Source organism: Sus scrofa, chromosome 12, assembly GCF_054392235.1.
Source record: "Sus scrofa isolate SSC_HxYL_T2T_F1_AM1 chromosome 12, Sscrofa_HxYL_maternal_Yorkshire_Landrace_v2.0, whole genome shotgun sequence".
Lineage (NCBI taxonomy): Eukaryota > Metazoa > Chordata > Mammalia > Artiodactyla > Suidae > Sus > Sus scrofa.
The window spans coordinates 8042819-8056396 of NC_139394.1; the positions used below are offsets into that span (position 1 = coordinate 8042819).

The 13578-nt window shown below is 51.3% G+C and overlaps 1 protein-coding gene across 32 annotated transcripts in view; it reads left to right on the plus strand.

The window, feature by feature from the left end:
• Window positions 1-13578, plus strand: part of SLC39A11 (solute carrier family 39 member 11) — a 445093-nt gene that overhangs the window by 222193 nt on the left and 209322 nt on the right. For 3 of the 32 annotated variants that reach the window (XR_014820706.1, XM_084983785.1, XM_084983771.1), the window contains exon 6: window positions 10321-13389. The exons of 28 other annotated variants lie outside the window; for them this stretch is intronic. Coding sequence is in view for 2 of the 4 variants with exons in the window: in XM_084983771.1 (XP_084839897.1) it covers window positions 10321-10859 (539 nt within the window). In the remaining 2 variants the exon portion in view is untranslated. Of the gene's footprint in view, window positions 1-10320; window positions 13390-13578 lie in introns of those variants that run through there. One more of the 32 variants, XM_084983784.1, reaches the window with a different exon arrangement.

The following is a 13578-nucleotide window of genomic DNA, read 5'->3' on the forward strand; positions in this document are numbered from 1 at the left end:
TTTCATTCAGCTTATAAAGATCCTCAAGTCTTTCCATGAAAAAAATATTTTTTGACCTTACATTTTCATTCTTGCTGCTGCCCTCTCACCTCATTGCTAACTTCCTCTGGTCTCTATCAGTCTGAAATGTGGGCTGAAGACATTTGGGCATTGGGAGTATACATCAGGGCTTTGGGGAAACGGCTGAAACTATCAGGATGGTTTCACTCCTACTTTGTTACCCCAAAGAAAAAAGCATCTTGCTGCCATCCTGGGATTGTATCTGGGGAGCTCTCGATGGTCGGCTGCCTCACAGGTCAGTGCCTTTGAGCTCATTGCCAACGGCAGCGGGAGGGACGGCGGAGAAGCCAAGAGAAGTTCAGGGTCAGGGCCGTGAGACGGGTGGGATGTCGGTCTTGATTAAGTCCTCTGCCTTCTCCCCGTCAGCCTGCCCTTGGCACGGACAGAGCCCAGTTCCACGCTCCCACCGGCCCCTCTACCCAACCTTGACCCCTCGAGGTGATGTCTTGGGGTTCTCTCCCCTACTCACCTGCCGGATGCTCGAGGACCTGTCTTGTGCATCTAGTGATCTTGTCCTACATGACCTCCAGGGTGTAAATAACATTATTAACCACTTCCTCTTTCGATTTAAAACATCATTCTCTGCAGGCTCTCCTGTTTCTTCAACTGCTTCTAAGCATGGGCATTGCTTCAGTGCCTCCTGTGTGCCAGGAGCCACGCCAGGTACTCCGTCCAAACTTGCAACCCCCGGCCCCCTGCAGAGTGCACATTATAAGACTGTACCAGCTGCAGATGCAGTGGGGCCCACCTAGGCCTCCTCACTCAGCCGCCCATTTATTAGGTGGAAAAGCCAGAGGATAAGCCAGGGTCTGGTTCTCTCCAGGGCTCTTCTTTTTCTTTGTCCACTTTCCGCACACCCCCTGGGTAATTTCTTTCATGCCGACAGCACCAGTTGTTGCCAGCAGGATGCCTGTGAATCCCAAACCCTAACATGTATCTCAGAACTGTTTCTTGAGCACCAGCCCTGTATTTTCAGCTGCTGATTAGAAATGTCCATGAGAGTCAACTTGTCCAAGACTAGGTTTATTTCTTCCTGTCCAAGACCGTTTTCTTATAGTTCTCCTATTGCTAAATGAAGCCACTTGGCCACCCAAGCCAAAATCCAAAAGTCACTCTTGAATGTTTTATGAGGGTGTGGGTTTGAGCCCTGGCCTCGCTCAGTGGGTTAAGGATCCGGCGTTGCCGTGAGCTATGGTGTAGGTGAAGATGTGGCTTGGAACCCGAGTTGCTGTGGCTGTGACATAAGCCAGCAACTACAGCTCCCATTTGACCCCTACCCTGGGAACTTCATATGTCTTGGGTGCGCCCTAGAAAACAAAAACAAAAAACAAAACAAAACAAAAAAAAGATAAGTACTGAGGTCCTATGGTACAGCACAGGGAACTGGGCTCAGTCTCTTGGGACAGAACACGATGGGGGATGGTATGAGAAAGAGAATGTATCTATATGTATGACTGGGTGACTTTGCTGTACAGCAAAAATAGACACAAAGTTGTAAATCAACTGTACTTTAATAAAAAAAAAACTTAAAAAAAAATACTGTCCTCAGGACAGCATTTCTCATCCCTCTGGACTGTGGAATCCTCTTTTACCAGAGTGGTGCATACAACTCATTAGAACTTTCTAGAATGCACTTGGAGGACACTTGTTCTAAGGAAACCGTTCTCTGAGATCATTTTCAGTCGCCTGAGTGGTATAGCTTTCAGACACCTCATTTCAGCTTCTGGGTTCCACATGGGGGAATTTGCCGCTGTTTGGCCTGTGTGTGTGGGTCCCCTCCCCCGTATTTATGTGTTGAAACCCGCCTCCCCAGTGTGACAGCATTAGGAGGTGGGGCCTTTTGGAGGCAACTAGGTCATGAGGGTGAGGCCCTCACCATGGGACTTGTGCCCTTGGAAGACGAGGCCAGAGTGAGCTGGCTTTTCTCTCCACTCTCTGCCTTGTGAGGATAAAGTGAGCACATGTGCAAACCAGAAAGAGGCCTCAGCCGGAGCCGAATCTGCCCACATCCTGATCTTGGACTTGCCGCCTTCAAAAGTGTGAGAAACACCTACTTGCTGTATCACCCCCCGCCCCGGGGTAAAGTGTCTTGGCAGCCCAAGCTAAGACGGCCACCTCGTGAACTCGGGATCCAGAACCTCACCAGCGTGTGGGGTCCCTCTGCTCTCTGGACGTGGCACTCGCCTGCTGTCATCCCCATGGCAGCCCTTCTCTCTTACTGACATGGTCATGGATGCTTCCTGAGAGCCCTCTTGAAGAGCTCCGCCCACCTTGACGGCCTCCGTGTATCTACCTGCATTGAGAGCCAACCTGGTGAGCCAAGGTCTCCAGGTAGTTTCCTCGCTCTCAGCGGAGACGGCATGGTAGCATCGCCCAGCTCGTCGTGTACTGTCTTGGCCAGATGTGAGCACCATATTGTTTAGGTTCTGAGTTATGGTGAGCTGGGCCCTGTCCATATGGAAGCACATTTTGCAGCAGTGACTTGGAGGGGGTCCTAAGACCTTACCTTCTCCAAAATCTCTCCCGCGCGAGTCCCCCTGCCGTCCGTCCCTAGAAGAATACCATCAAAGGGCTCTTTACTGGGGAAAGGTTGGAGGCGCCTGGGTTTCTTTCACTCACACCCATGAATTTCTATCCCAGTCCTGGTCTGGCCATAGAGGCCTGAGGCTTCAGTGAGGACAAGCCCGGGATGCTAGAGGTCTCACTTGCGGTGGGTCCAGAGAAAGAAGATTGAGAGAGAGAGAGAGAGAGAGGAGAGAAGGAAAGCCCTGCACCACAGTGGCATTGTCAAGAGCCGGGCTGGCCCTGAGGCCTTCCCGAGGAGCTCCCCGAATGCTTTGGGCGCTCTGTGGACCAGATGAGCGCCAAGCCATCCACTAGCTCTTTCTCTCCCCTTCTGCATGCCCCTCCTCTGCCCCCACGCACATTCCCACGCCCAGGAGCATCTGGTTTCTTCCCTCCGTCTCCCCCTGGCTCTTCTTCTGCGACGGCCCGGGGCTGCTACACCACGTCCTGGGCACGGGGCCCGCGTGCAGAGCTGTCTGCTGGAGGGTTTGGGGTGATCGTCTTCGCGCGCCCTTGGGAAGATGCGCCTGGACCCGCTGAGGGGGGACCAGCTGAGCGCCGGCGGGGGGGGCGGGGAGCAGTCGGACGCGTGTGTCATTTTCGGGGAGGAGGCGGAGAAAGGACAGCTGTTTGAGGCAGGAAGACGGGGGCCGGTTTCCCCTGAGTCCCGCGGGCTCCGCGCGGGCGGGGGGCCAGCGCCGCTTCCCTGACTCATTCTCCTCTGTCGGCGCTTTCCCTCCGCACCTCTCCCGGGGCCGGGGAAACGCGGGCAGGAGAGAGACCCGCCAATGTACAGCCCGAGAAATATCTCAGCTTCCTAAATGCCAGCTCTCCCGCCCACCTCCCTCCTCTTGTGAGTGTGGGGCTTTATTTTATTTTATTTTTAATTTTTATTAAACTTTTTTGTTAGAGTTGGTTTACCATGTTCTGTCAATTTCTGCTGTACAGCAAAGTGACCCAGTCATACATAAAGATACATTCTGTTTCTGTATCTTCCATCATGTTCCATCCCAGGCGATTGGATATAGTTCCCTGTGCTGTACAGCAGGACCGCGTTGCTTGTCGAGTGCGGGGCTTTAGTCAGCGAGTCTTACATCTTCTGGAGGAGAGGCTTCCCACTAGGGGACTGGTGGGCAGAGCTTTTGGGACAGGAGCAGGCATTTAGGTGAGGCAGCCCTGGCTCGCAGCTGGAGGCGTTGACTCAGGGGCTTTGCTGGCAGGATTTGTCTGGAAGGGTGGTCTGGATTCATTCAGTCACGCTTATGGCTCCGCTCCCCACTGACCATCATCAGGCGGCCGAGAGAAGAAATACCACTGAGGTCTGAGTGGGGAAGGCTCATCCGAGGCATAACTGGATTTTGATTTTAGGTCTTTAATGAGATTTATCTGAGGAAGCTCTGCCAGTGGACATTATTCTGAGTTGTCCATTAAAGCCACGTCTCATTAAACAAGGTCTGTTTCATTTGAGTCGCCTTCTGTCATCAGCTGGAGTCAGGAGGAGTCCGTGTATGTCTCCTGCAGCACAATAGATCAGCTGAAATGCCCTTGGCCCGGGCATCCTTCCGGGCCCTGGATCCAGAATTACCTGGCATCCTCCCTCCCCAGCCCTGTGCTCTAGCTCTTGTCTGCTTTTTCCTCCCAAGAGCTCAGACTGAGCTGAGTCCCAAGCCCAGTTCTGGGACTGGGTAGGAAAGAAGTCGACAGGATGACACTGCCTCCAGAGGCAGGGGTGCCCTTCTGACCTCAGGTGCCCATTGCTTGATCCTGACCTTGGGGGACTCCTCGCCTGGTTGAGCTGCCACTTGCAGCTCAGACCTCTGGCTGATACCCTCACTTTCTCTTCTGGACACGAACCCCCGGGCAGTTTTTCCATCTGCTTGCCTTTGCTGTCACTGACCGCTTTGGATCTGATCTCTTTCCTGTTTGACTTGCAGAAACTTTTAGTCTCCTCATTCTGGCCTTTCTCGTCTCATCTGTCTAGTTGTGAGCTTAAAACGCTTCTCACTCTCAATGCTAAGAGCAGTTGTCGCAGGGATGGAAGCTGAGACCAGATGTTAGAGCAGCACAGGACAGGGGGCCTCAGGGCAGCACCTGTCTCAGAAAGGGAAATTTGAGAGCAGATCAGATCAGCATCTGCTGGGGTCAGGTTAGGAGAAGCGCATCCAGGAAAAAGCACTGAGCTCGATGACTTGGAGTTGGGGGCTGGCCTGACCCGAGATGTGCCTTTGCGCTATTGACTGTGGGAAGCGTGTCCCAAGGCTGTGTTCCAGGTGGCATGTGTGCCTCTGCTTCCAAGATGCTCATGGTGGAGAGGACACCTGGGGGCTTTGTGATGCCTTGTGTTTATTTATTTATTTATTTACTTTATTTCTTATTTCTTTTTTGGCTGTGCCCACCGTAGGCAGAAGTTCCTGGGCCACGGGTCGAACCTGCGACACAGCAGTGACCCGAGCCACAGAAGCGACAATGCCAGATCATTAACCGACTGGGCCACCAGGGAACTGCAGCAGTACCCCCCTTTTTTTGCCTTTTAGGACCCCACCCACGGCATATAGAAGTTCCCAGGCTAGGGGTTGAATCAGAGCTACAGCTGCCGGCCTACACCACAGCCACAGCAACACCAGAGCCGAGCCACATCTGTGACCTATACCGCAGTTCATGGAAATGCCAGATCCTTAACCTGTCGAGCGAGGCCAGGGATGGAACCCATAACCTCCTGGATCCTAGTCGGGTTCGTAACCTGCTGAGCCACAGCAGAAACTCCCAGCAGTGCCTTTTGTAAAGATCTCACAGTGGACCGGAACCTAGTGATGAAATGATTTTTCTGAAGACACATAAGGGGTCTACACGGTCAGGTATTTAACAAGCAGAGATTGTCTTGCTGTCCAGGCACTCGGGTGGAATGTGACATGGATGATGCTGGCAGGGCTGGGACTGGGACTTGGGACTCTATCAACCTTGGCGCATCGAGGGCCTGGTGGGCCACTGTCGCTGTCTCTTTGTTTATCCTTCCTCCTGGCAGGCTTCCTCCTGAGCTGGCCGGGGGGGCCGTCTCAGAGTGAGTGGATGGGGACAGCAGGCGGTGGGGAAGTTGACTGCACGTCTGCTTGAGGCTTCGTCCCTCTGGGTGGCCAGTCCACCATAGTGCTCATCCAGTGGCCTGTGGGTCCTAAATTCATTGCTCCTGGAAGCAGGTGGGAAAGGAGAGCAGAATTCTGGGGAGAATGCTCCCATCCTAACCCCACTCCAGGTTGCCTGGTCAGCTCTGCAAGGCACTGGCTGTGGCTTCCTGCACAAGCGTGGAGCCTAGTGGTCAAAGGTGGAGAATGATGGGGTGAGAAGCCAGAAGTTTGGGGGCATCAGGGCAGACTCCAATTTCCCTGCTAACCCATGAGCAGCCGTGACCCAGAGTGTTATCATCCCCTGTCACCTGTCCCTGTAGTTAGTGGCCATTCTTCCCAGGTCTCAGTCTCCTTCATAATCCTATTCATGAGCATCTCCCAAGGGCCCTGGCACCCGGTACCATCTCACTGGGGATTAGGTGAAAACCTATGAATTTTGTGGGGACACACATTCATTCTGAAGCACCTTTATTCCCAGAAAATCCTCCCCCGGCTCCCATCACTGGGGCCGCTCGTTACCTCTTCTGATGGAGCCCAGTCTCTGCTGTTGCATCCTCACCTTCTCCTCTCCTGCCCTAATCACTACTGGGAATGGCTGGTTTATGCAGTCCTTCACCCTGGCAAGGTCTGAGCTGTGTCTTCCTCATCTCAGGGTCTCCTGTGCCCAGCACAGTGCCTGGCATATGTTGGGTAGGTGGCCAGCATCTGTCTCCAGTCCACAGAGACAAGAACCATGGCTGGAAGAGTGTTTCCCTGCCCAGGAGCTCATGGGCTCCCATTAAAAAAAATTTTTTTTATTATTAAAGTACAGTTGATTTACAGTGTTCTGTCAATTTCTGCTATACAGCCAAGTGACCTAGTCATACATAAAGCTAGATTCTTTTCCTCATATTATCTTCCATCACGTTTTACCCCAGGTGATTGGCTATAGTGCCCTGTGCTGAACAGCAGGGCCTCATTGCTTATATGGGTCCTGTTTTGTATGTGGCAGGAGTGGCCAGGCAGGCAGGGTGAGCAAGGCTGAGTTTATAGGTTACGGGAGGAGGCTGGATATCGAGTCTCTGGGATCTTTTGTTCGTGCTTCCCGCAGGCAGACAGATCATTCCAGATAGAGAAAAAAGATCAGTCAAGCCCAATTACTTTAAAAAATTCTGATTGTTTCTCCCCATTCTCTTCTCTCCTACCTCCCTTTCAAACTTAATGGGAAAAAAACCCAAAAAACAAACAAATATAAAGATGAACCATGCAGTGCTCCCAGGCTCCCGGACATCTCCTGTCTGTTAATTACTCTGGGGCGTGGCAGCCCTCCGCGCCGTGGGCTGGCTCAGGCCCCCTGCAGCTGTGGTCCAGCAAGTAAAGCATCTGAGGGCTTCACGGCCACTGGAGTCATTACAAGTGGTTGCTGCAGAGCAAACTTTGATTATTTTTCTCATGCCTGACCAGGGGCATCTTAGAAACTAGGAGATGTTACAGATTGGGATGTAGCTCAGAGACGCCCAGCATCGGGGGCTGAAATGGGCTTTTGTTCCGAAGCATCCCTCCAAGAAGCTAGGCCTGGCCTTGCACACGTGTTCTGCCTGTGGCCCCTTCCTGTGGCCCCTTCCTGTGTCCTGGGATGGAACTCCTTAATGACCCTCTTCCCTGGCTCCTTCCTAACTACAATGGATCATTGCGGACTCAAAGGAAAAACAGAAACAAAATCATTCTTGGGTCCCACTACCTGTTTGTAAAGCTAGATCTACTCTGTGATGGCCACAGAGATAGGGTGTGAGTGCCAGGGAAAGGACTTGGGTCTTCCTCGGCCTCCTTCCTGGGCAAAGGGGTGCCCGTGAAAAGAAAGCAGTTTTTAAGCTAAGACTGTGCTTTCTGGTTTCCTTCCACCAGCCGTGTGGCAAACCTCTTCCTTCTTTTCCTGGTTTTCCACGTATATCCGGTTATTTTGTCTGCATATCCTGGTTCTTGGCAAGGTGGTGGGAACCAGCCTTCCCTTTCCTCCATTCATTCATTCATTCATTCATTCATTCATTCCTCCCCGAGGCCCTGTATTGGTTTCCTAGGGCTGCAGTAATAAATTACCATTGACTTGGAGGACTTAAAACAATAGAACTTTGTATTCTTATGGCTCTGGAGGCCAGAAGTCTGATATCAAGGTGTCAGCCGGGCCATCCACGACTCTCCTGAAAGCTCTAGGGAGGGGCCCTTCCTTGCATCTCATGACTTCTGGTGGCTCCTGCAGTCCTTGGCTTGTAGATACGTCACTCAACCTCTGCCTCCACCTCCACATGGCCCCCTTCCTCTCTGTGTGTCTTCTCTTCTTATAAGGACACACTTAGGGGATTTAGGGCACAGCCTACTGCAGTATGCCCTTTCTTACATCTGCAAAACCCCTATTTTCCAGTAAGCACGGGTTCTGAGGTTCCTGATGGACACGAATTTCGGGAGGGATGTTCTTGCGCCCCCTGCAGCCAGGATTCATTAAAAGCATAACCTGCGCCAGCCACAGCGCCATCTGCTGGGGCGTACGGTGGTGCGCAAACGTAGACGCAGCTCCGCCCTCCCGGAACGTAAGGTCTGATGGGGAATCTTCAGGTAATTCCCAGGTGTGGACCAGAGCCTCTCCCCTGCGGTTTGCCTTCCCTGCCCTCCCATCCTGTGGTCGTTTCCATCGTACTGAGCCCAGGTCTCCACTGGTGTTGTTTTTGTCCCCCAGCCCAAGAGGACAGGGCTTTTGTCAACCCTGAATCTCCCCTGCAGCCCACACCTCTAATGAAGTGCCTGGGCCATGCACGAATCATTTTCAGGATGCTATTGGCCGGCACCCCTGCAGAGGGAGGAGTGTGGGTGAGGAAGGCCTCCTCCGACCTAGTAAGAGAAGTCCAGCGCCTGCAGTTAAAACACCCCATCACTCCCGATTCTGGCCCACATTGGGATTCCAGCTGCTGGGCCCACCTCATTGGCTTTCCGCCTTCATCCTCATAAATCTGCAAGGAGAAATCGTTCTCCCCGACGTTGCTTGAACCCTATTTTTCAAATCTCATCCGCATTGCTGATATTCTGATGGATTTCTTTGGTGTTATGACCTCCTGCAACATAATTCTTCTGGAGGGCAGCGTGCTTTCCTTCTTTATTAGGCCTGAAGGTGATGTTTTGAAGCTTGGGTTCTGCTGAGTGGAGAAGCAGCATCTGAAAACAGGGACCCCCTCTGCATGGTTGCTAGTGGACACAGACCCTCTCGTGGCTGCTATTCCGTAATTAGTGTCCACTTTCCCAGCCCAGCATCTGGCTGCAGATATGGCCTCTCTTGTTTATTGTTGTTGCTGTGTGAATAACTTCGGATAAGGCTCCCTGATGAGGCTCTCAGGAAATAATCGCTCCCAGGTACTTTCCGCCATCCTCTCCGCCCTGGAGGGCTTCCCCCTTATTGTCAGTTTTCTGTCCAGCCACCAGAGCCTATAAAAATGCAAATCAGGTTGTGTCAGAAGTAAGTCCCCAAGACCTAACCATTGGCTTCCAGGCCCTGTAGGATCAGGCTCCTGGCTGCCCCTCTGGCCTCATCCACTGTCTCCCTCCGCCCCCCCCCCACCCCCGCCGCCGCCGCCCCCCGTCTTGCGTCTCATCCTCACTGGACCCTGCAGGTCCCAGAACACAGCCAGGGCCTTCCTTCTGAGAGCCTTTGAGCTGCCCTTCCCCCTGGCTGTCCCCAGCATCTGCTCCTCCTGTACCGACCTCTCTGCTCAAATGACATCCCAGGGAGAGGCCAAAAGCTCCCATCAAAGTCTGTCCCCAGCCACCCTTCCTCCCCATCTTCTGGTTCTGCTGCCTCTCTGGCCACTTTCTGTTATTTGCGTGTTTCTTTGCGGTCCGACTCCCCTCCTGAACCTAAGTTCCACACGACCTTGGGATTTCTTGGTTTTGCCCAGCCCTGTGACCCCAGTGACTAGATGAATATTTTATAAGAGGGGAGCGTGGGTGAAGGGGGGTCGTCTTGTTGAAGAATGACGACGAATGAGATCACCGAGTCTCTCAGACCCTCGTCTTTCCGTAAGAGTCCCTGCTCCCATGCAAGTTAGAGGGTTATGATGATTGGGTTTAAGGATGAGGAAGCCAAAGCAGGGTTCAAGTCTAGTGCAGGCTTAGGAGGTAGATCTGCGAGCCTTTTTCCTTTCTCTCCATCTCCAGCTTTAAGTGAGTAGTGGAGGGGGTGGGGAGAAGCAGGGCTGGGGGGGTGGGAGGCACGGGTGCTGCCAAGGCAACGGAGCTTCCCATTTACCCAGCTTGGACCTGGGCAGGACCCTTTCAGCCCAGGCACTGTTTAAGCCCAGGGCACCTAATACCCCCCGCAGAGGGGGACTCTGCTTCCCTTTTCTGTGTCTGATTTTTACGAAAGGCCATTCAAGTTCCTGGAGGAAGCTAGAGAGGGTGCACCCTAATTCCCTGGGCTGTGGGGCTCAGTAAAGTGGCTTTTACCTAAATAGTTCTGGACACTTGGCATGCCACTCAGCCTGGGCACCATGTCATCCATGAAATGTCCCCTTCTGCCCTGCAAGAAACATTCTCTGCTTTCTCTTGGCAGTAGCTTCCCTGAGCGCTGAGCAGCTGCTGTGGAGGGAAGAGTGCTGGGTCTGGAGTCGAGAGGTCTGGGTTCTCCCTGCCTCCGCCACTGTGGAAAGAGAACAAGGGTGGTGTGTATGTGTGTGCCTGCATGAGCACACATGCATGCGTGTGCTTGCATGGGCACAAATGCAAGTATGTGTACACGTGCATGCATACCCGTGTGTGTATAATATTGTGTACATATGTGCACTTGCAAACATGGATGTGCATGTGTGCATGTCTGTACATAATGCAAGTGTGTGCACTGCCTTGTGCACAAGTGTGTACACATGCATGGCCTGGCGTCTGGATGTGTGTTCACATGTCTCATTGCATATGTGCCTGATGTGCACACATGTTGATTCAAGTTTGTATATGAGTATGCATGTGTGTGCGTGCACACGTGTATGTACATGCATGCAGCTGTGTGCCCGCATGCCTGTTTGTGTGTGTGCATGCCAGTGTGTACACAGGCCCGTGGACACACAGTTGTGCATGTGTATATATGCATGTGTATGAATGTGTGTAGTATTGTGTGTACTTGTATGTGTGTGTTCCTTCCTTGAAGAGTTCAAGAGCTTTTCCGAGAAATCAGAATCCTTCCTTCTGAGCCATGGCAGCTTTGCCCTGTATTTTTCACTAAGATTCTTGGGTTTGGCTCAGGTCAGGGAGAAGCCCAGAAACTCCTTCCTCCCTTCTTTTAGGACCCACTTTGCGGCTGGTCTAAAGTATTCACCTGGGAAACAAAACGTTTCCTCCCAACAACAGAGGTGTATCTGGGAGTGGATTCCCTTTGGACTTGAACTGTCCAGATACATTATTTTTGAGCTCCTGAGATTGGATGCTTCAGCCCCTCCGAAATTCCAAGTGTGTCCTCACTCTCGTTTTTGACCGCACCTGCAGCATGGAGATGTTCCTGAGCCAGAGGTCCCACCTGAGCCGCAGCAGTGACGATGCTGCATCTTTAGCTCCTAGGCCGTCAGGGAACTCCGTATCCCCACTTCTTTGAGGGGCTGCCGGTCGAAACGAACATTTCCTTCATGGTTCTGTGTTTTCTCCACCACCTGTCCACTGGAACTGGCCTTACTAAGGCGGCTTCATTGCTAAATGCAGGGAACACTCTTCGGTGCCTTATCGGACTTCCTGCTGCATTGAGTTCACAGCTATTCACTCCCTCTTCTCACGGAGTTTTCTCCATCTTTGGCTCGCTCCTCCCTCTCTGACTCTTTTCCCGAAGTGCCCTGTGCTTCTGTGGATTTCATCCCTCCATCCATCCCTTAAATGTTGCCTTGACCGCCCCCCCTCCGACCCCCAGGTTCCCTCCCAGGCCTTCTGCTCCTGGGTAGCCTTTTCCACGCCAGACGCTTCACCTGCTGTCAGCACGCAGTTGACCTGCCGCTCCGCGTCGCCCGCCCACACTCTCCCTGTGAGCCCTGCCTGTCCTTCCACCGTCCCGCTTCCGGCTTCTCTGGCACTTCCTCTGGGTCAGCGGCACCAGCCTTCCCCTGTGCGCCTCAAGCCTGAAATACTGGGCCCAGCCACTCATGGTCCAGTGGAACATTCTGTGATGATGGAAAAATTCCATACCTGCACTGTCCAGTACAGGAGCCACCAGCCACATGTGGCTATTGAGCATTTGAAATGTGCCTGGGGGACTGATTTTGATTTTATTTCGTTTTAAGGACTGTGTGTTTAAATGGCTGCATGTGGCTGGTGGCCCCCATGTTGGACAGTCCCGTGTAGATGGTTTCCTGTCCCCTGGTTCCAGTGTCCGGTTGGGCCCCATCTGTCCCACTGGGATTCCCTGGGCTGGGGCCTCCAGCATCCCTCCCAGGAATGACCATAATAGCTTTCAAGTTGGTGTCTGCTTCGGCTCCTTTCCAGATGGGTATTCTTGGAGTGGTTCCCCCTTATAACTTTTAGAACGTGGCTTAAGTTCCTCTCTCAAGGAAACCTTTTCCTTCTCTCATTCCCACAAACAGGCAGAAGTAAGCATTTTCTCTTTTGTGTCACTTTTCCTGTTTCTGTTATTATAACAAACAAATGTGTTTTAAATGTTATTAAAAATAGGAGTTCCCTGGTGGCCTAGCGGTTAAGGACTCAGCATTGTCATTGCCGTGGCTCGGGTTTGACCCCCTAGCCTGACAATTTTTGTATGTCATGGGGCAGCCAAAAAAAGTTAATAGAAATAGATCTGTGAGACCTCTGTGAAGTCTTTGGGGAAGAACCAGTCAGGTATTTTTTAAAATGTATTTTTTATTGGGGTAATATTGTTTTATAGCAGTATGTACATTTCATGGGGGCAACACTGTATTTCTACTTCTGTGTGCCCCATAAAACCTTGGTGTTCATCAGTTACCATGCAGTTGGTGCCCTTTACCCATCACCCCCACTGCTGCTGCTCTGTTCTCTGTGTGTACATGTGTATTTTTGTTTGATTTGGCTTGTTCATTTACTTTGACTTTTTTGGTCTGTTTTTGAGATTCTACATGTAAGCAAAATCATGCAGTATTTGTTCTCTCCAGCTGGCTTATTTCACTTACCACTATACCATGAAGGTCCGTCTATGTTGTCGCAAGTGACAAGACTGCATCCTCTCTTCGTGGCTGAGAAGCATTTCATTGTATATATAAAGCATGTCATTTCATTCATCTGTGGATGTCTACATAGGTTGTCTCTATACTTTGGATATTGTAATAACAATACAGAAGGGTGCATATATCTTTTCAAATTCAAATTAGTGTTTTCATATTATACGGAAAGATATCCAGAAGTGGGATGGTGCCATCTTGGTATTTATTCATTTTTTGGAGCCCCATCTGGGTGAGGTGCTAGTAAATATTAGCACCTCGTTAGGGGTGAGGTGCTAATAAATATTTCCTGAGTGACTAAAGGAGTGACGTAGGTGATCCTTCGAATGTGTTCCTTTGGGCTTTGAGTCATGTTGTGTGCTTCTGATAATTTGTTGTAAAAATTCCATCTATTCAAACATCATATAATTTGGTAGCTGGTCTCATGGTACTGTAAAATAAATTAGAATCACTAAGGACTATTGATTTTAAGTTACTGAATCATACATAACACCAAAAAAAGGATGAAAAATATCTTTACTAGAGCTTTGGGATTAGTGCACGTTATTAAGCACCAATTCTTTGAAAATTGGCCATATGTATATGATCTATATTAGCAGTTTTCATTTCTCTACAGCATTTGGGTAAGTAAAACACCCTTTTCCAAT